The sequence below is a fragment of the Maylandia zebra genome, linkage group LG18, assembly GCF_041146795.1.
Source record: "Maylandia zebra isolate NMK-2024a linkage group LG18, Mzebra_GT3a, whole genome shotgun sequence".
Lineage (NCBI taxonomy): Eukaryota > Metazoa > Chordata > Actinopteri > Cichliformes > Cichlidae > Maylandia > Maylandia zebra.
Genome location: NC_135184.1, coordinates 6,017,598 through 6,042,402, shown reverse-complemented (window position 1 = coordinate 6,042,402; position 24,805 = coordinate 6,017,598). Strand labels below are relative to the sequence as shown.

Below are 24,805 nucleotides of genomic sequence, written 5' to 3'. Positions count from 1 at the left end.
ACGGCACGCCACTTTGTGTGTGTGCATGTTCTGTGCAAACGTACATACACATTTGGGCTGAGGAAAGCAGAACATGTGTGCACGTGTTTACCTCTGTTGGAAAGCTTCTCCAGCAGCATCCTGAAGCGCTGCACTACAGATGGGGAAACATCGTAGGTGTAAATCTCCTTCACCGGAACAGAGTGACACCTCCCAAACATGCCATCTGTCAACACGTAAACAGACACTTTCAGCAGAGATTATAACTCGTGTTTCTATTTTGCATTTCACAATTTCACACTGAAAGGCACACAGTTTCTTTCAAGGGGATCTATTCTGACTGCCCTTGTTTTAAATGATGTAAATATAGTTTTACAGTGGCGCATGTTATATTAAACATGGTCAAAGTTTCAGATATTGAGGTCAGCATAGGTGCAAGTAATTCATCACAGCCAAAAATTAATCATAAGAAAGCAACCATAAAGGAAGGGTGGTTGCTAAGACTGGTTGTGTCATACAGTAGGGATTGCATCCAAACTGTGAACCAAGCAAATCTATTCCAGTTAAGTTCAAAAATAAAAATATGAATGTACTAAAGTTCTTCTTTAAGACCTAAACGTTCAGAAAACCAGGAGTTTGGACCAATAAAAAATTGGCAGTTTGAGTAAAAACTAACGAGGACTGTAAAACATAAAACATTTAAAGCAGCATATTTTGTTAGCAAACTGTTAAACTAAATCAAATTAAAGGTTGTATTGGGAGGATTTTTTTGCCCTGAACTGATATTTAATGAACTCAGACATACAAGTTTCTTGATTACCTAACAGCAAAACGCGAACCCCGGCCACCTCTTTTAATGGGTCTTTATATTTCAGCATGTGAGCGCCAACCTTAGGCTAACGTTGCTGAAAGCAAAGTAAATCACTGTTGCCAATTTATTGTGAGGGTTAGGGTTGTGATAAAAGCAAAAGTTTTCCTACAATAAAATGAATATTTAAATCCAAGAAGAAGAATCAGAAAAGCTCATGTGCTCAAAAACATGCAACGAAACTGAACTGTGTCACTTTTCACAGAATCCTTGATACTGTGATTCTGTAACAGTGTCGCACAATTTTAGGAGTATTTTCCAAAACTCAAGCAAAACACTGAACAGACAACAAACAGACACTTTAATTTCACATGGAAGTTCATCTCCTTTATCCTTATCCTCTTTTATCCTTTTATTGCTAAACATGGATCCCAATGACATGTAGTGTGACTCTCACTCACTCATACTTCCTTCCAAAAAGCCACACAGTGGGTTGTGTTAATGTGAGCTGAAGGAAAAGGAAACCGTGGGTTGAGAAAGCGTCCAAAAAAGATGAGTCAAATTACAAAAATAAGCTGGACTATCTTCTAACACACAGCCTCTAATGTCGAATTATCAACCTTGAGCTAAAAGAGAAAAGGATCATATTCTTTGTGGCTCATCAGGTTTCACAAATGCAGGAATGTAGGAAATATAAAGTTATGACTGTATATAATATCTGCTTATGCAGATCTTTTCACTGTAGTGTAGTCTGGTCAACATTCGGTGTTGGTGTAGTAGTAGTGGCACTTATAATGGTAATCGAGTGAAAATAAAGCTCTAAGCAGCAGAAATCACTACAAGAACATTTAAACATGCTGCTTTACAGTTCAAATATCCTCCTGAAAAATGTCCAACAACCCACTGTTTCAGTAATATCAGTGACAGTCTAGATTAATAAGAAATCAGAAACAGAATCAGAATATTTTAATAATCCATAAGGAAATTATGTGGGTTAGAGTTGCTCCAAGACAATTACAGTAATAGACTGAACTAATTAAATAATACAATATATTACAAAGATTACAAAATACAAGAAATAGCTCTAATATGTGCAAATAGCTCAATTCTAAAATAGTATTAAATAAGTAAAATATATATGGTAAAATGTATTTTTTATTATTATATTATACCCTATTATTATTTTAGTATTTTATGGCATATTCTGCACACATGAATCTGTTGTATTTAAACAAAAAGTTTCTGGTTACCATGTTCAGTTCTGATTTTGTCTGAAGGTTAGAAGAGAGAGTTAACTGGTTAAACACTGTGACACGATGTAAAATGGAAACTTCACTATTTATTAAATTATTCTAGTTCTGGTTTGTAATTCTTGGGATTTCAGAGGTTGAGATATTTGTTAGACCTCAATAAGTTATTTTTGTTTTTTATGTCGCCTTTTGTTGTCACCGTCTGTCTGCATGTGTGATGGGTGAGGGATCGTCTATAAATACTTGCTTCTTCTCAGTCAAACTGGAAACGGGCATTTAACGGGCAGCTAAGGACAAGTGCTTGGGCTGCACTGCTGTAATTACTCACAAATGTCTCACTGGACGCCTGTTCTTTTTAAAAATCAGACTGAAGAGTGAGATGCAGTGTGAGAGAGTGAGAAGGCAAGAAAATAAAAGATATCTGGTGATATTATCGCTGCAAACTAATAAACGTCCTTAAGATTACACATGTTTCGGGCTCTTTGAAGCTACTTTGTTGCTGAATAAATTGTGTGGAAAATACTGATAAATCTTGCGATACTATAACAGTTTTGAGTAACTTGGGACATACCAACATTACACTAGCAACTAGCGTGTCATTGTTGTTTACTTCTTTTTATATATTTTAAAGTTGTGTGACAGCATCACGACCAATATTAAAAAACAGGTATTTAAACACTGTGTGACAGAACTACCAAGGTACAGATGAGGCTTTTTGGATAAGTCAAGGATCATCTGTGATTTCTAGCTATGTTGAAGTGCCTTTGAACAACAACACAAACTCCAAGTAAGATTCGTGCAAAGATGAATAACTAGGCATGACTTTTTGAGGTCATAAATTCACATTTTTAGACTGCAGTTTTTATAATGGTTATTCTAGATGCTTCCGGAAAACTCTAACTACATTTAACAGATTGGAAAATGCTTGATCTTCTGTCTTTAAACACAGTGCCAGTACATTTGTTACAGGATGCAAGATCCAAACGCCAATACCACTTGTTCTGTATCCCGGTGACCATTTGTCAGTTTATTACAGAGTTACGTTAATTGACAGACAGTTTATTCAATTCACAAAGGATATACTGATCCAATATTTTCCTCCAAACAAACATTCCAATAAGTCGACTCAGTGTCTGCCAATAGCAATTTCCCTTTACAATACTTAATCTATATTTCTGAATACAATGCGTGTCTCCTTCAGTCCTCAGCATTGTAGGAGGACTGACGAGGCAATCTTGGAACATTTTTCTTTCCAAAGCGATCCCGATGCCTGGAAGTAAAATGGAAACAGTGAGAACTAATTGAGGCTAAAGTGATACTGCTAGTATCCTTAAGCGTTTCAAACTTTAACTGTGACAAAGTGCAACAAAGACAAACAAGATCCTGAGTAAAGTACCGTGCCACAGGCCTTCTCTCTTGTTCAGCTTAGATCTTACAAAACGCCATTTCTCTTCATTTTCCAGAAGGAACATCTTGAATTATCCCTCATAATTATGCTCATGCATATCCAAGTCTCTGCAATTTATCCCAGTTCACTGCCAGAGGGCCATAATTCAGAGCCAGACATGTCTTCTTGTGATTTATAGTCGAGACTAGAGCATTGAGAGGATTCACCGGGCCATTCTCAGAAACAGAGGCTGTATCAAGACGAAGGAGGTCGACTGGCAGTGCTGACCAGCAGCTGCTACTTAAAAATAACCTTTGATGGATGGAAGTTATATAATACACAATGCTTGAGCTTAGCAATGCCTGCTCTAAGATTGACAAAAGATATTGTCTTTGAATGTGTATGTGCTGTCAGCATGAACTCTAATCTACATGTGTAGTACGCGGTGTTTTCATACTTGATTGTGACTGACAAAAGCTGCAGTCACAACTTTCTTCCAACTGAAATTAGATGCAGTGTTGTTGTGCATTTCTGGACTGCACCGTTGGGACACACTGGCGGAAAGCAGCAACCTCAGTCCTGCCTAATGAACTGGATTAAGACATCTTAATGGATCTGCTGCCTCTGGGGACCTGCACAAGTCCTTCCTTCGCAGACTGCACTTCACAAGATCAATGATATCTGGCATCACTTGCCAAGGATCTGGCTGCTTTTACTGGCTCAAGAAAAGTAAAGGGTTTTCCTAAATACATGTCATCAACTGACTTTAGCTCCCGTGGTTTCACCTCACTTTGCTTGGTTTGATCCATACTTTAATCCATCCATCTATCCAATTCTATTCATTTCAGTTCAGTTTTACTTATTTGGCCCCAAATCACATCAACAGTTGCCTCAAAGCACTTTATATTGTACTGTAAAGATCATAATACAGAGAAAACCTCAACAATCAGATGGACCCCTTATGGGAAAGCAGTTGGCAACAGAGGGAAGGAAAAACTCCCTTTTAATAGGAAGAAATGTCTGACAGAACCAGGCCTGACTTATGCGTATAAGACCCAAAGGTGTTCAGAAGAACACTGATTTATAGTATCAAAACCATAATGAAACTCTATATGAGCAACATTATGTCAGTATTATTATATTCATCTGAGTGTGGGGGGGTAGTGCAGAAGGACATGTACAAAAGTGACACTTTCCACAACAGCTGTCTTTGTAAAATCTACTGGCTACAAAAGATCTCTAATGAGTACCTGTACAAGAAGACCGGATGTCAGATCAGGAGGCCAAGATGGTTTGAAAGAATTCAAAAAGCTAGCCGAGAGGCCCAAGACCACCAGGCAGAGGACAGCGATCGCAGAGATGGAAAAAACTTTAATGGGGTGAACGAAGTGGTCAAACCCAAGACTTTGTCAAGTGAAGAAGACGTATATCTCCCACCAGGGATAGTATCCAGCAGCAGATTAAGCCAATGTAAGCATTCACTTAAGCCGACTAAACATTGTATGGGGGTGAAAACAGCAACTGCAGGAACTCTTCATTTGGCCACTAAATAATCCATCAGCCACCAACATGCGGTATGGCAATTTGATGAGCACCGCCCTGGTATATATAACAACAAACCTAGAGACCAAATTATCCACAGATCAACCAACCCTGGTCTAGTTTGACCTATGAGATGGTCTCCAATTTTCAAACAAATATCACTTTGTCATTAGTTTGTTTACAAGGACGTGGCTTCAAAGCAGCTCTATTATAAGATGAAGGGAGTATAGTTGCAGAAATTTCCCTCAAAAGATTCTCAAGCTACACACGTTTGATCAATAACACCACCCACACTGGCCAATTAGTCAAATCAGACAGGCATAGAGCAAATAAGCCAGTGACGGTGGGGGCTGTGTGAAATCATTAAACAAATATGCTTCCAACTCCAGTGAAGTGTTGAGCGTTAACGCCGCATCCTGACCACAGCTCCCATTAATGAAGCACTTCCTGACAGCAAAAGCACCAAGAACTTTTCTTTTTCAGGGAGGTTTTGCTTTGATCTGACTTTGAATTTTTTTTTTCCAGTGAAGCGACTTCATGCAGTGTCATGTATTAGCGGTAAAGGTTTTGATTTATACATGTTTTAAAAATGAAAGAAGATATGCTGAAAATCAACAATATGACCAGTGAGAAGCAAATTCAGATTTGAGTCAGATTCCAGACTGGGCGGGATGTCGACTGTTGAAATGGATGTTCGAGAAACAGTATGCAACAGGGCGCAGATGGGTAATGGGCCAGTAAAGCCCTGCTCCTCTCACGCCTGTTGCCATGGCAATCTCCACCGAGTGCTTTTTAGCTCCCTCGCAGCTAATCAAGGAGAAACAGGGTGGAGGGGGCGAAACAGAGCACCCTCCTTTGTCACAGGGCCTTCTGTGTGTTGTTGTTGTTCCGTCAAGAGCTGACATCGCCCATCTTGGCTGATACAAGGATATATATATATATATATATATATATATATATATATATATATATATATATATATATATATATTAGGGGTGCAACGATATTCGTATCGATATTGAACCGTTCGATACAGTGCTTTAGGTTCGGTACGCATATGTATCGAACAATACAACATTTGTAATTAATTTTATCAACTTTCCTTCTGACGATGCTGTCTGTGTTGAGCGCTCAGTGAATCTGCGTTCGACTACTCCGCCTAGGCTGCACTGTCGAGCGCAGATCTACTGAGCACTCCACACAGACAGCATCCTCAGAAGGAAGAGCACAGGGCAAGCTAGCAAGACAGAAGTTAAGCTCTCCTTGGAACATGGACCTCCCCCACCCTCATTTAGATCTGGCGTTTGGAATTATTTTGGTTTTCATGTGACGTATGACCCTGAAGGTAAGCCAGTCATGGACTAAAGTAAAACAGTATGTTGGATGTGCCATGCAATGCTCAATTACATGGGTGGGAACTAGTGTGTTAGCGCAGTTAGCTCGTTAACGTGTTGGCCGTCTAGCCCCATGCACGGGGCGATCGGCGGTAGCTCGTTAACGGAGATTTGCCATGTTGTGGCGTTAAGGTCATTTCAACGAGATTAACCTGAAAGCACTAGTGGGAACACAACGAATATGACTGCACATTTACGCCGACATCATCCTAGTGCAAAGACAAAAACAACAAGCATGCTACTAACTTTACCCGGGTCATTTAAACAGCCGTTAGCACATGATTCTCCTTATGCTGCTGAGAATATAGCCCAGAAGAAGCGGATAGTATAGCTTTTATTTTGGAAAGAGACATTTCTCTGTAATAAACTCTCTTTTCCAAAGATGAGTGATTCCTCAATCAGATACAGGGCTTGCAATATCGCTAGCCCGACGTCCCGGAGCTAGCGATTTTTTCAGTCGGGCTACCAAAATCTATCTCTTCCCTGCCCGTCGGGCTATTGTAGGAAAAATATATGTCAATGCTTTTGCATTCTTTCAGAAATGTAGCTGGGTAATTATGTCATTGGCATCGGTGAGCCACTGTCAATATGTGACATATTGAAGTCGCGTTTGAATTTGCGCTTGTTTTTTTGCTTTCACTTTGCAATCGTGCGAACTGTGTATAGAGAGCGACAGCACTGATCTGTGAGTGATGATAATTTGTGCACCAATTCCTCTGACATCGTCTTATTAATCGTTAGCTTACTATGCAAACATGACAAGTGAAATCTCCCGCAGCTTAAACATGTGAGAGGTTGATCGCGCAGAGAATCGCTGAGCTTATGTGAGTGCGTGTGTAAAAGCATTTCAGTTCTGCTGAGCCAAATAAGACAGGTCAGGGTGAAGAAGTGACAGCCAAAGAAAAGCTTACCACAAAACGGAGAAGTTATGACAAATCAGACTATAAGGCAAAAAGAAAGTGCAGCTTTATGGTTTCATGGACAAAATAATTTCTGTGGCTGCAATATGACGAGCTAAATAACCAGGGCATTCGCTGTCAAAATAAAAAACGCGCACAAGGGTTAGGGTTAGGGTTAAATTTAAAAACTGTACTTTTGAGTTAAAATATATATTTATAATTTTAATAAATGACAAATTAAAAATGCATGAACATTTTTTTTGTATCGAAAAAATATCGAACCGTGACACCAAAGTATCGAACCGAACCGTGTGTGTATCGTTGCACCCCTAATATATATATATATATATATATATATATATATATATATATATATATATATATATATATATATATATATATAATTCGTTTTGGGACAAACAACTGATTATTATTCTATTAATGAGCTTGAGGTTCTTTTTTTGCATATTTATGGAGCCCTCGTAAAACATGAAGAGTTGCTGTTTGGTGTTAAAGTGGAAAATAAATAAAATAAAAATAAATAAAGAGAATCTGGTGTGTGGGGCAGGTGGTGAGTGAAGATTGAGCTGTTCTTGCCAAAAATCTCCTGCCTTTTCAATTTGCTGTGTGAGAGCACATGAAGGCACATTTCATGTTGCTTGCGGAGAACGTTCTCCCTCAGGCACTGCCGAACTGTCCGAACTGCATACGGACAGGCTGACACTGGAAGGCAAAATCCAGTGACTGGTGATAATAAAATGACATGCCCCTGGCATGACGCACTGCCTTTGGACTTGGACACTGTGCCATTTGGTCACAGGACTGTAGCCAGCTCTCATTATTATTCTGTTGGACATTGTGACACAAAACTTGATGTTTGTCCTATGTACAAGTTTAAGATCCATAGTGAAATTGCTGATGTGCACCTGCGAGTAGCGAAAGCAGGACTTTCAGGGACCTATGAAAGCAGAGGTCCAGGAGTGCACGCCCCTGAAGGTTCACCTTGCTTTTTAGGGGTGAAGTCACGTAAATTTTCCTCAGGTAATTTGTTAAAGTGTCCTAACTTTTGTTTAGATGTTCACAAAAAGAACACTATATGGTTAAAGTAAAACAGTCTAGAAAAACACATCATATTTGCACTCTTGTACTTGTATAATCAGCTTTTGTGAAGACCCCCCTGGTCTTTTGACCTAAACTAAAAATCACAGGCTATTACCGTTTTTACACTCTTATTAGCAAAGCCACAACAGCACTCAGCCTGCAGTAAGCAGTTGAGAATAAGCTTTCTTATAGCTTAGTTAACCAATGTCAATTAAAGAGCGCCTGGAGGCCATACTCTCTGCTGGAAATCAGTATTTCTGTGCTGAGCAAGCTTCTTCAATGTGAGCTCTATTACAGCTCTGACAGTAAAGCCAAGGGACCCAATCAACACCTGGAGGGCAGCACAGACTCCATCACAGAGCGGGAGATGAAAGGCATGTTCCAACTGGACTATAAGCTTGGAAAAAACACCTTTTTCCTCACAGACGTCCACACGTTTGGTGAGAATTTTTTTTTCTCCTGGATTGCTGTCTGTCTTACGCTGATGTTCTAACACAGTCTGTACCGATGAACCCGATGGGAGCTGTATCCTGAGGAATACCTGTGTGTCAAATCCCGTTAACTTTGCGGTGCTAGGTGAAATTTGAATTTATAACACAGGACAAGCAGTTTGATGTGAGACAAAATCACCGATGTGAAGTTTACAGGATTATCTGCAATTGATTTTCACCTGTGTATTCAATCAGGTATGTTTCACTTTATGAATCACGTTGAGCAGCGTGGAGCCATTTTCATTAACATCTCATTAAATTTGCAACCTCCTAGTGAAGAAAGCAAAACATCTAAGGAGTCACACGTTGCTCTCAGAAGCTCAGTGATACACGACCTCAACAAAAAGAAAAGTCAATATTGGATTTAATAACAGTTTAATAATTTCAGCACTTTGATGTTGTCGATGGACATAATACATTTATATCCTCAATATCTAAAATTGATATTGAGCTACAAAAAATGAAAAAGAAAAACAGACTGTAAAAGATTAAAATAGGATAGGATTAAAATGAAGCTAGTTTAATGGGTTTGTAGTTTTATTATTTACAGCACTTTTAACATGGAAAGCAAATGTTCTGCTTCGATTGTGTTTAGTTGTTTTACTGCAGTCGTACTCGTTACCACTTTTATATTGAAATACTTTTGCTGGAGCTCTGCAAGTTTTACAAATATGAACCCTCCAGGAGTCTAAATCCATCGGAGCCAAAACTGAGTCTTGAACCTGAATATTTTATTAGGCTGGTTGTGCATTTGGTCTGTTTTCTGAAAATGTTTTGGGGCCAAAGAGGTTTTACTTTTTCAAATACTGAAGAAAAACTTGGAAAAACTTCAGGTAGAGATTGTGAGTAGGCAGCTTCATTTTAAGGAATGAATAATAAAATTAATTGATTAACAGCTGATGAAATGGGTTACCAGAATCACCATTTCCAATTCAGATCCAGTAAGGCTCTGATGAATAATAATTAAGTATTTGGCTTTTGGATAGTCAATGGACTAAATATCAAAAATATAAATTAATAAAAAATACAATCTTTACATTATTACTTTATTAAAGTACTCACAGTTGCATCCTTACTTCAAAAACTGTTAGAAAACTGTAAGTTCAAGCAGCCATTCTTATCTCTATGGCCAGACTCAGATGCATGCTGGGGCTAAAAATGAACACCAGCAGAAGCTTCTACACTACAAAAAATGTCTGTCTGTACAGATGGTTATGTATTAAATCGCTGCATCTGACTGAATTTAGACAGTTTACCGTATACGATACGTGAAGTGATAAAATGGCCTGTTTTCATAATATTACCACTTAATTCCTGATCACACCTCCAACGGGAGTAAATTAGACCCTCTTACTTAGATAACACTGTCTGATAACTCACTACTGTGTCAGTCTGTTGTTGTGACAGGGACTTTCTGCAGCGTAATAAAGCTGACCCCGGCGTTCAATGTTCTGGCTCTAAATGCGGCAATGCTGAAATGACAATCACAATGAAAATGTCAAGTCGGCGACCAAGCTGCGTCGTGCTGCTCAGTTTGCCCGCCCTTTTTCCTTTTATACCCGCTAATGTCAAGGTCACTTGCTTGAAAATAGCAAAAAGTCCACAGAGGTGGGTGGACTCCATCATCACTTCTTACTGAACTGTGGAGTATTGCGTCAATCCATGGAAACTGAGTGATACCGTGGGTGCTCTGGACTCCTCCAGTTCTAGTTTACAAAGGGTCCAATTCACCTTACTGGGTGACTTTGCAATGTATGAAAGTTACAGTGAAGGTGTTTATTATTATTATTACTTATTTAATCTAGCAAACATCTATTCCTGATTTTATGATCCAATGTCAGGAGAGTTAAAAAACTTGTTTCGGTCATAAATTTTAAAAAGAAAAGTGTACAAACATACATGGAAATATAGTTAATAATACAAAAAAGCCTGAACTCTAGGTTACCTTTTATTTTACATAATCTTTTTATAGTGTTCATCTACGAGCAACTGTCACCTTTTTCCAGCATTCAAATAGTTCCCAGTCGTCAGATAAAACGAACACCCTGCTTCCTGAGAGTATTGAGATATCATTTCAGCTAATACACTTTCTTTTTGATGCAGAAAAATGTAGTGAGGGAGACAATGTCCTCAGCTAAACAATATCAGGCTCAGTCAGTGTTTTGTTGTTTCTTGCAAAGAGTATATGGCCAGCTCAGGCAATCAGAGTTGCGGTGTGTCTTCATAGAGCCTGAGCTGCCAATCACCAACACAACAGGCTCGCATTGTCTACGGCAGCAGCTTGACAGCAGCTATTGAGGCAGGTCAGACACACTGTGCATGAGAACAATGGCTGGAGGTGCAGTCACCGTAGCTTCTCCCCCATGAGAGCCTCGCTTCACATGACTCAGCTACGAGGAGCTTTTCAGTCTCTTTCAAACTCAAAGTGTGGCCAAACTGACAAACAGCACCCCCACAGTGATGCCAGTAAATCATTTTAATGCCCAAGTTGATAGATGCGATGTGAACACGTAAATAAGGAGAAACACATCGTGTTAGTGTTGGGAAATGACCACTCAAAAGCTGGACACCTTTTCGTCTGGAGAAACGCAGCACAGTGAACACTAAACAACCATCTAAGTGAGAGCCGAGAGGCTCCTAAAGATCTATGAAAGAGGCAAAGCAATAAATTGTATTTACTACCCAAAGGCAGTGAGGCAAAAAACCACACACTTCACAAAACTGTGTGCACCAGTGAAATGTGCAGAAGAGCTGAGATCCTTCTCCCCCTGTTTAGCTGCTGTTTGACCATAGTTACAGAGCCGTGATGAAAAAAGGTACAACTTTGCTTCTTTTTACCATTTGAAACAGTGAGACCATTATTGGGTTGACCTGCTGAGAATGCTTTTTTTGCAAAATGTTGTCCTGGAGACACCTACTGTTACAAGAACGATAACAAAGGCGCTTTTGAGTGCTCTGGCAAGTGTTTTGTGTCGGATACGGAAAGATTTTTTCGCAGCTTTGCAAGAGTCCCAAACAGTTCCAAGACTCTGCAGGTCTGCAGCAGATGCTGTTGTTGTTTGACTCGTGAATATTAGCTCAACAGCCAACACTGCCAACTTATAAATGGTAAATGGATGTTTCATCCACCCAATTTTCACACAAAAGCGCTTTTTTTCTACATCTTAGTGCTTTCTATCACACATTAACACTCTAATGATGAACACAGTATCTTGCCAAAGGACACTTGCAGACTGGAGCAGCCAGGAATTGAATCACCAAACCATCCAATTGTTAAATATCCTGCTCTACCTCCTGAACCATAGTCAACCCTTCTCATGTAGAGTCATGCTTCGCCATGTGAGCATCACATTTGAAAACACTTTACAGTCCATCACAGCTCCCTCAGACACCATGAGACCTCAGAGGAACAGTGCTCTGCTGGCTTATCATAATAGCAATAATAATGTATACTTTATTGATCCCCGTGGGGAAATTCCTCCCAGCCCACTGAAGGAACAGTGGGCTGGGAGGTCAGTTCCTTCATCATAATTACGCAAATTCTCACGATCAAAATACAAACAGTAATTATACAATTTAAAAAAATCTTGTCTATGGTCTTCAGTTTGTGATTCTAAAGCTGGTTAACAGAAAAACAGGAGAATGCAACTTCCCTGAAGGACGTGAACTGGACTTTGACTTTGACCCGATTTTCACCAAAATTAAATCGAGCTGTTTTCAGTTTCATCATTTTTTACTTTTAAATTTTAGATATCAACAAAACAAGAAAAATAACCTTTATCATATTCTATCTTCACGCACAAGACCCCACACCCACCACTGCCTCACCCTCTGCACTGAGCTTGAGCTCTACCATCTGTATCTACCATCCCATAAAAATTAAACATGATATCTTAAAAACGACCAACGTTATACTGCTGACAAACAGATAACTAAACCGATTACATACATAAATATGCTTAGGGGCTACCAAAGAATGGGACAAGCACTAAAGGGTCAGGGCCCATTCCCACGCCATACAAGACCCACTCATGAAGTAAAACAAATGTAAAGCTAAGCTCAAAATAAAGGCAAAATTTGTACTTTATATTCTACAATTGAGGACACAAACGTCTTTCAGTACAATAGTAAATTAGCTGTTAGTATCGTAATTTTGCCACGTAACCAAAAAAAGGACATTTCTTTGTCTGAGTCAGAGAAAGTTGCCTACCAAGGACTGAAAACTACAAGAGTGGCGATTGAGAATTTAGCTGCAAGCCTGTTCTGATGTGCGTTCATCTGCCGCTTAAATCATGCTGCACAGTTTTAGCTGGCACAGGCTCCAGCCAATATCTCCTTATCAGGCATGAAAACATACATATTTATCTAATAAAAAGGCAAAAACAAATTGGGCACATAAGCCACCAACGTTACATCATTTTGACAAAGCAAGTCATCGGGTCAAAAAAAACAAGGTTTCCTGCTTTAGATTGAATTAACCTTAAAATAGAAAAAGAAACATGATGCAGTTTATTTATTGTATACAGCCATCAACATGTTTTTACTTGTAAAGCTGCCATTTCCCTCCATCACTTCTTTGAGACCCAATTTACATGTTGCAGATGACACATGACGGATGTTACTGGAGGCAGTCACAACAACACAGACGGAGAGCCCGCCTGAGCTCAGCTAAATATAAAATCCACCGTGGACATAATGATTTTCTCACCACAGGAGACACACGCTTTGTCTTTCACTCCCTCCTGTTTTGTCAGAATAAGATTACGGAGCGCATTTTTAAAAGGACAGGAAATGACCAAGCGAATAAATCTCACACACACACACACACACACCCTGCCGGTCAGCTGGGCACGCACCTGTACCTCCTAACAGACCATTCACATGCTTAATGACATCATAACATATATTATTCCATTCTGTTATCTCTGCTGGCTCTGTCTGTGCCTTAAATCCTGCAGAGCTGTTGATAAGGGAAGCCTGTTCTGCACAGCTGATAGCTTCCCAGTAAACCGATGCATCCTGATGATCGCTGGTTACAGAAAACAAAAGGCTGGCCATAGAGATCTAGAATGAACTCTGCAGGGTAACGTGGTTATCTTCCCACCAGATCCAGTTAAGTATGAGATAAAAACGTTTCCAGGATTCAAAAAGACATTTTCTGTGACCGGCTTTCAGGTTTTGGGCTTCTTTTTTTAAATTTTAGGTTGATTCTCAGCAGGGGTGTCTTTCCTCTCGTAGCCAGAGAGGCAGCAAGGGAAAGAGTAAGGCAGCTGTGACTGTGTGTAATTATAAAACACAACACTTGATTCTAAAGAGGGCAGCATGAATTTTCTAATAATGCACACATTGACACCGTGTTTGCATAATGTGAATAGTAAGCCAACATTTGAAAAGTTGTTATGGACAACAGTGTTGTTCAGGGGCCTTCTGACTACTACAAAGTCCAGGTGTTTTCTTAATCTGAGCACAAACTCCAGGTTTAAAAAGATAAATTACACACGTAAATACAGAAAACTGCATTTCCATCAACGGCCTCTTGATGCTGACCCCAGAAGTGAGTTAATCGTCACAAGTACTCATCTTAAAATACACAACTTCAAAGCAGAAATAAACATGTTTATCACCTGGAATAAAGAAAATTGCTTGGTGTCTATTGCTAATTCCCTCCCAGGGAGTTGAATATGTATCTAACTCAATCATGTAATATCAGACATACTTTATATCTAAAATCATAACGCATAATTGAGTGATAAGTGGTGCAACAGAACACTTGTTCTCATTTCTCTCATATTAATCTGATATTTTGTTTTTCACCAGCTTAAATCTCATTTAATATCACGGTGACTCACAGATCAACATTTCTAACCAGCTAGCTAAAGGCTAATAAATTTTCAAGGGTTGAAAGTTCAAATGTTTCAGAGCATTTTGCAGAACAAAAAGACATCAAAAACACAATGGGTTTTTTCATAATCACTCACCAATTTAAAAAATGCCATTCAAAGAATATAGGTGTAATTTAGTTGATAGGAATAGCAAAATTTGCCATAGAGCTCTGAGTAGTGATCATAAAAGATGCATCAGAAATACTAATTTTTAGAAATTTTGGTGTTTAACAAGTTCAGTATACCCAGGGCATCTCTCTGTTATCTAGATTTACTTACCCTAACACTGGCTGTAAGGCCAAGCTTTACATGATGCTGATTACTATCTTGCTAAGCTAACTCAGCTAACTCAAGGTTTCTCCTCTACGTTCGCATGAAAAGAGTAGTGTTGGCAGCATCTGACCAATCACAAGTCTTGATATGTACAGTGGCAACAGAGTGGCTGATTTTTCAAAGGAAGATGAAGCTGTACTATTAAACTGTATATTAATTAAGTATTACTTAATTGTATTGTTATTATTACAAACAATCATGGAACAAAGTTGCATTTAAAAATCTATATTCAATACTGATGTTCAACAGGAAAAACAAAGACATTAGATTTGACACAGACATTTAACAGAATATTGATTTGTCAGTAACCAAGGATTTCTTATCTGCTGATTTCTAATCTGGAGATATGAAAAATCACTCTGGTTCGCAGCATAAGTTACCAAGGCGATCTCCACCACTTTTGTAGAACTGAAAATCCAGGCTTAACCCTGAAGTTAGCTGGATAAGATGAAACCTCTGGACATATTTTCTCTCCTCCCAAGCATCAGAAACCATCTGTAGTGCCTTTTCATGTATACTGCAATCGATATGTGTTTAGTTGTACTTAGATAAAGCTTGCTTACCGTTGACGCAGATCTCATACGGTGAACACAGCTCGTTCTCGAAAAGGCAACCTGTTAGCAGAGAAAGATACAAACAACAACTACTTAGCAGGTTCACATGGAACTAGTTTACACAGATGTTTGCAATATTACCTCTTTTGGGTATTCTCCGTCGAATACTATTTTTCCACAAATTTCTTTCTCGAAACTTTTCATGCAAATCTACTTGCATGCAAATTCCAAAAGACAACTGTTTGAAACAGCTCTTTAATTCTGGCTTTACTGGAGTAACTGAGATATGTGCACCTCTCAATTACTGTTCTATTTTAAGACCGCAAAGTGAGAATAAGTGACTTATTAAGACGTCATCCCTTGGGGAGTTTTATATATTGCTACATTTGTCAGCCGTGGGCAGCAAAAGCCTGCAGTTATCCAGAGTTAACTCCGGGGCGAGGGGGGAACAGGATGATGCATCGAACCAGCTCCTTCACTGCTCCGCTGGGAAAGGAGAAGAGGCAGCTATATTTTATTCTATCCACTTGCAGGAGATCTGGCAGCATACAGGATACTGTTACACTTGATGTCTCTGTGCCTGCCCGTCTCTGTCCTGCAATCTTGAAATAGCTGTGTAACATAATGTTCTGCAAACACAAACAGGATTTACAGTATTATACATTAGCAGTGTTGATTAGTTGGGCAGCAGTTGGCTCGGTGCTCTCCACGGAGCTCAATAAGAATGGAGCGAGATATTGCTTTAAGGTTTTTAATCAGTCTTCTCTGTCTGCAAACATCTGACTCAGATTCTGGTGATAAAAATATGAAAACTATCTGTGTGTATGTTGTTAAAAGAAACCTTAACCTAAAGCATCACAGAGGAAAAACAAAGTGTTGCAGAGGATTGAGTGGATCTGTTTAGTAGAAGCAGGTGTAAGCCATGTGCATTAAGTCTGCTTCCTGAAACGGCTTGACAATAAAAGCCTTCTACCGAGAAAACCTGAGAGTGTCTGATTGTTGCAAACAACAAAAGTCAGTGAGGTTAACCACACTGTAACTGTAAATCTACCACTATCCTCTACCCCCCACAGCTATAATAAATATTAGCACTACTCCTACTACATAGCACTGCACAAAACCGCAGCTCAGAAATCAGAAGTTAGACTACAGACCGTACTGCCCACGTTTCTCCAGATGATGACTTTTGGTTTTAAACTTGCACCTGCAATGTTGCTCTATTTTTTTGCAGGTGCAGCTTTGCTCCATCCACAGTGTCACACACAGATCGCGGGACATTTGGTCACCTTTTCACGATTATGGTTCAACAAACCACAATTCCCCAAATTATTCCCAATGCATATACAAGAAGCGTTCATTTTATATTAAGAATAGCCTAAAAAACGTAATTACAGATTTGACAAGAAGTGTGTGACTGTATATCTGTGTTCATTTACAACTCAGTTTTGCTATAAAAAGTAATAACTTTTTATCCAAAATGAACATTATACATTATAAAGGAACATTACAAAAGGAAAACACCCTTGAAAAGTTAGTGTAGATGTTGCACAATTTGTCCACCGGAGGGCGCTGTGCAATCTCCCTGTTGGCAAGACGTGTTTCAAATTTTACAAACAAGCAGCTGATGTGAGCAGAGTCAAGTAGAGCACAAACCAGTAATCCACCACTTATTATACCATTATAACAAGATTGTTCTTAAACAGACCTGTCATATCATCTTATTAAAAACTAATAAATAACTGCATATAATATATGCTTTGTGAATCTGATTTCTAAATCACCAAATATCAACATCAGTCTAAAAAACCTTAAATTTGTCAAGCATATTTATGAGATAAAATCTATAGAGATTTTTCTACTGACAAATGTTCTCTAAACTAGCTAGCTCATAATTAAGCTAACATGATATTAAGTGCTATAAACACACTACATAACACATTTCAGTAGGTCAAACCAGAAAAACAAAGGTTCAAAAATCCCCTCGTGTTGACTTTTATTATTTCCAGTTGACTCATTTTCAAACAGAAGCAAACTTCTAAAATATTACATGAACTTGCACGACGTGGGAAGCTAAACTTACTGTATTACTGTACTGTATCTGTCAAGTGGAAAATGGCATGTATCACTGCAATGTGCTGCATAAATGTGTGGGGAACATCTAAAAGCAGCATAAATACCAGAAGCCTAATTTTTCTGTGCCAAATGCTGCGTCATAACAAGACTGTAAATGTCTGAAATATAACTTTTGTTAACAAAAATCTGTTTACATGCGAAAAGTTTACTTAGAGAAGAAATGCACAACAACTTATTTGCTGTTTTGAAGTGAAAATAAATCAAGGACCCTTTCGGAGTTCCAGCTCACTTCTTTTTACCCATGATGCAGTTTGTGTCTGATGGAGACATAACAGAGCAAAGCCATTTGCCATAAGCTTGAGTCTTGTTTTCCGGATATTTTTTATGTTTCTGTTTTTTTGTAATTAAAAGGAGAATCGCCCACAGCTGTATTTGTTTACATCTCTGCGGAAAAAAAGATGAATAAATCACAGCAGTTTCCAGCAGAGGAAACCTTGTTAAAAGCCAAGACACGTAAGAAAGAAATGCTGTTTACAAAGAGCCCGAGTTTCATTACGGCAGCTTTGAGGCGTTCGTGCAGCATTTGGACCACTTTCTGCATAAAAAGCATAAAAAGAACAAAAAAATATGCAAGCAAGTAAATGGATACAAAGATGCTAACAAATAGCAGGGAATTACAATGTTGGAAAACCAAACGCTGTACAGATTAGCTTTTTCTGGGTTTTTGGTTGATTTTTGTGTCACTGTTTTTTTTGTGTGTGCGTGGGGGGGGGGGGGGGGGGGGGGTCAGAGTAGATCTCACATGTTTAAAACTATGTGAACGCACCAAACCTCTAAATTCTTTATACTTTGGTTCACACTTTCTCCAGGGTCTCTTTCTTTGGACATTGGCTACTTTCACACTTTTTACACTGTATTATGTGCACTGTGTCCTTACATTTCTGGGGAAAGTATAGGACAAAAGTTCCAGGCCTAAACTGTCTAACTGTCTACAGCCAATTAACATTATCTAAAAGAAATGTCCTTAAGAAAAAATTAGCAAAGACCTACAACAGGACCTGAGAAGCGCATTCTCGCTTCAGCTAATCTCATCCGAAATGGTCTCAATGCAATATTAGCTCTCAAAAAGATGTTGTTAAGGAAGGGAACTAAGGAGAAAAGGCTGAGGTATGCCAAACTGCACATGAACTGGCCTTAAAATCAGTGGCAACGGGTCGTGAAGGAGTAATGAACTCAAATATAAGATTTTTGGGTCAAATTGTTCTTAATGTACAGAGGCTGGAGAGAGAGGTGAGTGTCTACAGCTGTCTGTAAAGCACAGTGGAGGCTGTGTCATGGTTTGAACTAACAATGTTTGCAAACACTGCCAATGCAGTAAAAGCACACATAAACAGAAATGCACAAAATTATAAGTCATTTGTCCTTTTCTTTGACCCAAACTTCACTGTTCTACAAAAACCTCCTTTACAAGCTGGAGTTCGTTTATGTATGTTCAGTTCAGTTCAGTTCAGTTCATTTTTATTTCAAACATGTGCCTTCACAATCATTACAAAATATCATTCCATTATTTGTTTGAAAAGGAGTAGGCTGAAGTATTTACTTATTTGTCCCTACCCCCTCAAGTTTTACCTCTCATTCATTTAATTTTTTTTTGTCTTAAATTAAACAAACAACATATGAAACATATAAACATATGAAGTAAAACAAAACATAACCTACATAAATCAAAAACAAGAAATTAGCAAGCCCCACCACAGTATAGTTTCTTTCATATGAAAAATACAGAATGTGTATATTTGCAGATACACAAGTTATGGAAAAACAACAAAACAAAAAAACAAAAAAACAACCAAAAAAGAACCGCAACACCATTACCAGCAACATTACCATCCTGGGTTAACCCCGTTTTCTTCATTCTTATACTTATTTAAAATTAGGTTTTTATATTTTACTTTAAACTGTTTTATGTTTTGACTGTCTTTTATTTCTTCTGTTAGACTGTTCCATAATTTAACTCCTGCAATTGAGATTGACATAGTTCTTAAAGTTGTTCTAGCACTTTGTATTTTTAAATTCCATTTCCCTCTTAAGTTATACCCACCTTCTCTTTCTATGAACAATTTACAGATTTCTTTGGGAAGCAATTTATTTCTTACTTTATACATTATTTGCGCTGTTTTAAGCTTCACCAAGTCTTGGAATTTAATAGCTTGCATTTTGACAAAGAGTGCATTTGTATGGTCCCTGTACCCTACATTATTTATTAATCTAATGGCCCTTTTCTGTATTATAGTTATTGTTTGTGTGTTACTTTTGTATGTGTTTCCCCAGACCTCTACACAGTAGCTCATATATGGCAGTAGTAAAGCACAGTATAAAATGTGCAGTGCTTTCTGATCCAACATATGCTTTGCTTTTCCCAGGACGGCAATGCCCCGTGCCAATTTCCCCCGAACATAAGTAATGTGTGGCTTCCAACAGAGCTTGTGGTCAATGATCACCCCAAGAAATTTTATTTCATTTACTCTTTCTAAATATACATTGTCAACACATATTTCTACGTCGATGTTTTTCTTTTGGTTTCCAAACAACATAAATTTGGTTTTATCGAGATTCAATGATAATTTATTTATATCAAACCACTTCTTTAATATCGTTAATTCCTGTGTGATCATTTCCAAAACCTGTGGCAATTCCCCACCTGAACACAGTATATTTATGTCATCTGCAAATATTACCAACTTTAAAATCTCCGATACTCTGCAGATATCATTTAAGTACATAATAAACATTTTTGGACCCAGTACTGAACCTTGAGGTACTCCACAAGCTATATCCATCAAATTAGATTTATATTCATTTATTTGTACATATTGTTGCCTATTCCCTACATAGCTTTTTAACCATTCCAAAACCACTCCCCTAAACCCGTACTTTTCCAGTTTTTTTAATAGAATTTCATGATTAACAGTATCAAACGCCTTCTTTAGATCTAAGAAAACTCTGAGCGCATACCTCTTATTATCCATACATTCCGTTATCTTTTCCATTAAATCTATCAGTGCCAAAGCTGTTGATCTGTTGTTTCTGAACCCATACTGACTATCTGTCATTAATTCATATTTTTCCACAAAACTGTCAAATCTTTTTATGAAGAGTTTTTCCAGTATCTTAGAGAACTGGGAGAGTATTGACACTGGTCTATAGTTTGTAAAATGATGTCTTTCACCGGTTTTGTAAATGGGAATAACTTTAGCAACTTTCATTTTTTGTGGAAAAACTCCTTTTTGAAACGACAAGTTGAATATATATTTTAATGGTTTTACGATACCATCAATAACTGTCTTTACCGTTACCATATCAATATCATTCCAGTCTGTACTGGTTTTGTTCTTAAGTCCTCTAACCATGTCATAAATCTCTTTCTCTTCCACTGCTCTTAAAAACATTGAGCTACTATTCCTTTCAATATTTTCACCAGTGTCCCTTTCTATTCCATCAACCTTTATTTCTTCTGCCAGTTTTGGCCCTATGTTTACGAAGAATTCATTAAAGCCATTTACTATCTCCTCCATGTTATTAATACTTCTTGTCCCTTCTATAAAGTACCCAGGGTAATCATTATTCCTTGATTCATTTTTGATTATTCTGTTTAATACATTCCATATATCTCTTGTGTTATCTTTATTGTGTTCTAACCTTTTAATGTAATACTCTCTTTTACAGGATCTCATTATATTAGTTAATTTATTTTTGTAAGTTTTATACTTCATTTCAGTTTCTATTGTTCTCTTTTTTATGAATTCTCGATATAGGGTATTCTTTTTTTTGCTGGCATTTTGTAGTCCTTTTGTCATCCATGGTCTTCCTGCATAGTTGTGTTTCCTATTGATTTCAATTACTGGGCAGTTTTTATCAAGTAATGTGTTAAATGTTCTTAAAAATCCTTCGTAAGCTTTATTAACTTCTGTTTGTTCATATACAATATTCCAATCTTGCTTTAAAAGTTCATTTCTAAGACAATTTAAGGTCTTCTCTGTTCTTATTCTTTTGTAAATAATCTTATGTCCATCGTTGTTCACTTTATAATGGCAATTATACGATGCAAAGACTGGTAAATGGTCACTTATATCATTGATTAACAGCCCACTTTTTATCTTTCCTTCTATTATATTTGTAAATATATTATCTAATAGAGTTGCACAATGAGATGTTATTCTGGTCGGTCTTGTTATCAGTGGAAATAAACCTATGCTGTACATGGAATCAATAAATTCTTCTGTACTCTTATTATGATTTGGATTCAATAAGTCAATATTAAAGTCCCCACAAATAAACATTCTTTTCTGATTTATATTTGTAAATAAGTCCTCCATATTATCCTTAAATATCTCAATCTTAGATCCTGGTGTTCTATATATACAACTGACAATTAGGTTTTTCCTTTTTTCTATACTTATTTCCACTGATAAACATTCCATCACTCCATCAATAACAGTTGTCATTCTTCCCATTCTTTTGTACTTTAGGTTTTTATCAATGTAAAGTGCCACCCCACCTCCTTTCTTGTTGATCCTGTCTACATGAAGGAATTCATATCCATTTATTTTAAAGTCTTCTTCTTTTCCAGGAGTTATCCAGGTCTCCGATATGGCTATCACATTGAATGGCTGTTCAAACTGTGTTATGTAGTCTTTGATGGATTGAAAGTTTGCATATAAGCTTCGACTATTAAAGTGAACCATTGTTATACCCTGTTCTACCTTGAATTCCTTTTTAAGTTGCTCATTTGTATAATAATTGCATTCATTTGTCTTATTGTTAAAGAAATTACAATCAGGATCTATGTTGCTGTCATACATCAATGTCTTATTTTCAATATCTATATGAGTTGTTAGTTGAAAATTGTCAGACATCTGCGTTGGTTGTGCACTTGGACGGTCACATCATATTTAGCACTGCTTTGCATTTATCAGTTATATTTTTCTAGTTCAGTCATCTCTTTGATGACTAGAACCTTAGCCTGCTCTGGTGTTCCATTTAACTTAATGAATATTTTACAGTCTGACGTCCAAGTTGACTGTATTTTCTTCTGTTTTCTTAATATTCTTGCTTGTCTTGCAATGTCTGCATTTTTCTTGATTAGGTGTTCATTTAAATAAACATTTGTACCTTTTAGCTTTCTTCCTTGCTTGAGCAGTTCTTTTTTCTGTTTTCTATTAACAAAACGAATGATAATGGCAGGTATTTGATTTTTTCTCGGAAGAGGATGGCATCCCTCAATATTTTTACTGTCCATTTCTATACCTTTGCTTTTAAAGAAGGCCATTACCTGCTCTTCCAAAGAGCGTAGCTCTTGCTCGGGTGGCTCCCCTCTCTCTGCTGCTGCTACCCGTGCGTATGTCTGATGCTTGGTTTCCAGTCCTGTCACTATCACATCATTTACTCTTGAATATTGTTCCAGATCTGACACCCGTCCTTCCAGCATAGCAATCTTCTTGTCCTTTTCCTCGCTCTGCCTTCTTAGTTCTTTAATATCATCCATTAAATTGAGTATCAGTTTTTGTTGTTTTGAAATTGTTGTTATTTCTTCAGACATAAAGTTTAGGGATTTCTTTATGTCCTCCAGTTCCTCCTCATTAACGTTGCTCCTCTTAGGCGGCATCTTAACGCTCCTGGGCCTGGTGGAGCAGGAGGATCCTGGGCCTAGTGGCTGCTGGAAGAGCCTGGGCCTGGTGGCTGCTGGAGGATCCTGGGCCTGGTGGAGCAGGAGGATCCTGGGCCTAGTGGCTGCTGGAAGAGCCTGGGCCTGGTGGCTGCTGGAGGATCCTGGGCCTGGTGGCTGCTGGAGGATCCTGGGCCTGGTGGAGCAGGAGGATCCTGGGCCTAGTGGCTGCTGGAAGAGCCTGGGCCTGGTGGCTGCTGGAAGAGCCTGGGCCTGGTGGCTGCTGGAGGATCCTGGGCCTGGTGGAGCAGGAGGATCCTGGGCCTAGTGGCTGCTGGAAGAGCCTGGGCCTGGTGGCTGCTGGAAGAGCCTGGGCCTGGTGGAGCAGGAGGATCCTGGGCCTAGTGGCTGCTGGAAGAGCCTGGGCCTGGTGGCTGCTGGAAGAGCCTGGGCCTGGTGGCTGCTGGAGGATCCTGGGCCTGGTGGAGCAGGAGGATCCTGGGCCTAGTGGCTGCTGGAAGAGCCTGGGCCTGGTGGCTGCTGGAAGAGCCTGGGCCTGGTGGCTGCTGCAGGATCCTGGGCCTGGTGGCTGCTGCAGGATCCTGGGCCTGGTGGCTGCTGGAAGAGCCTGGGCCTGGTGGCAGCAGGAGGATCCTGGGCCTAGTGGCTGCTGGAAGATCCTGGGCCTAGTGGCTGCTGGAAGAGCCTGGGCCTGGTGGCTGCTGGAGGATCCTGGGCCTGGTGGCTGCTGGAAGAGCCTGGGCTTCTAAATGGTTGGCTCTGTCTCTCTTCGACGGCATGTCTTTATCCTGTTTTCCTTCTCTCACCCCAACCGGTCGCAGGAGATGGTCGTCCGCAGTGATGCGGACGCTGCACCGGTTTGCAGATATTATGTTTAAAAGATATTAAGTGTTGTCAAACAGGGTACAAACATCATGATGATGATTCTTTTGATAATTATTGCTAATACATTAATGTCTAAACTATACATTTTAAATATGACAGAGTCAATGTAAATGTCCACAATAAACTTCATTGTGCTTCCAAAAGAAGACACTAAGATAAAACAGATAAAATCAAAAGTAAGGCAATATAAACATTTTTCCCATTTCACTTCCAAGTAAAAGGCTTCTCCAGTCAGTCGGAGGGTGATGATAAAGAAGATGACTCTGCATGCTCCTTTTGGACTTTTGCTGCCACCCCAAGTTTCTTCTCTCTGGTTTCCTCCCTCTTTAGCAGCCGAGTGTGAAATAGGTTGCAGCATCGCGCTGTGGACCGAAGCCAAGGCGGCCACACGGGAGGAACAGAATTTCAATCAGCTTCACCCTGTGAGCAAAGACCAGTGTCCAGGCTGTGGCCTTTAATGCCTCCTGACAGGGCCATTTTAAAAAAAGAAGAAGAAAAAAAACACTACATGTCCCACAATGCCATATGTCTGTTTGTATAA

General features: G+C 38.8%; 1 protein-coding gene across 1 annotated transcript in view; it reads right to left on the bottom strand.

Annotated features, from left to right (window-relative positions):
- LOC101482762 (receptor-type tyrosine-protein phosphatase N2) overlaps nt 1-24,805 on the bottom strand; it is a 232,001-nt gene that overhangs the window by 196,368 nt on the left and 10,828 nt on the right. The window contains exons 2-3 of the mRNA XM_014410209.3: nt 15,630-15,680; nt 92-205 (exon numbers count right to left, since the gene is read on the bottom strand). Coding sequence (XP_014265695.2) covers nt 92-205; nt 15,630-15,680 — 165 coding nt within the window. The remainder of the gene's footprint in view (nt 1-91; nt 206-15,629; nt 15,681-24,805) is intronic.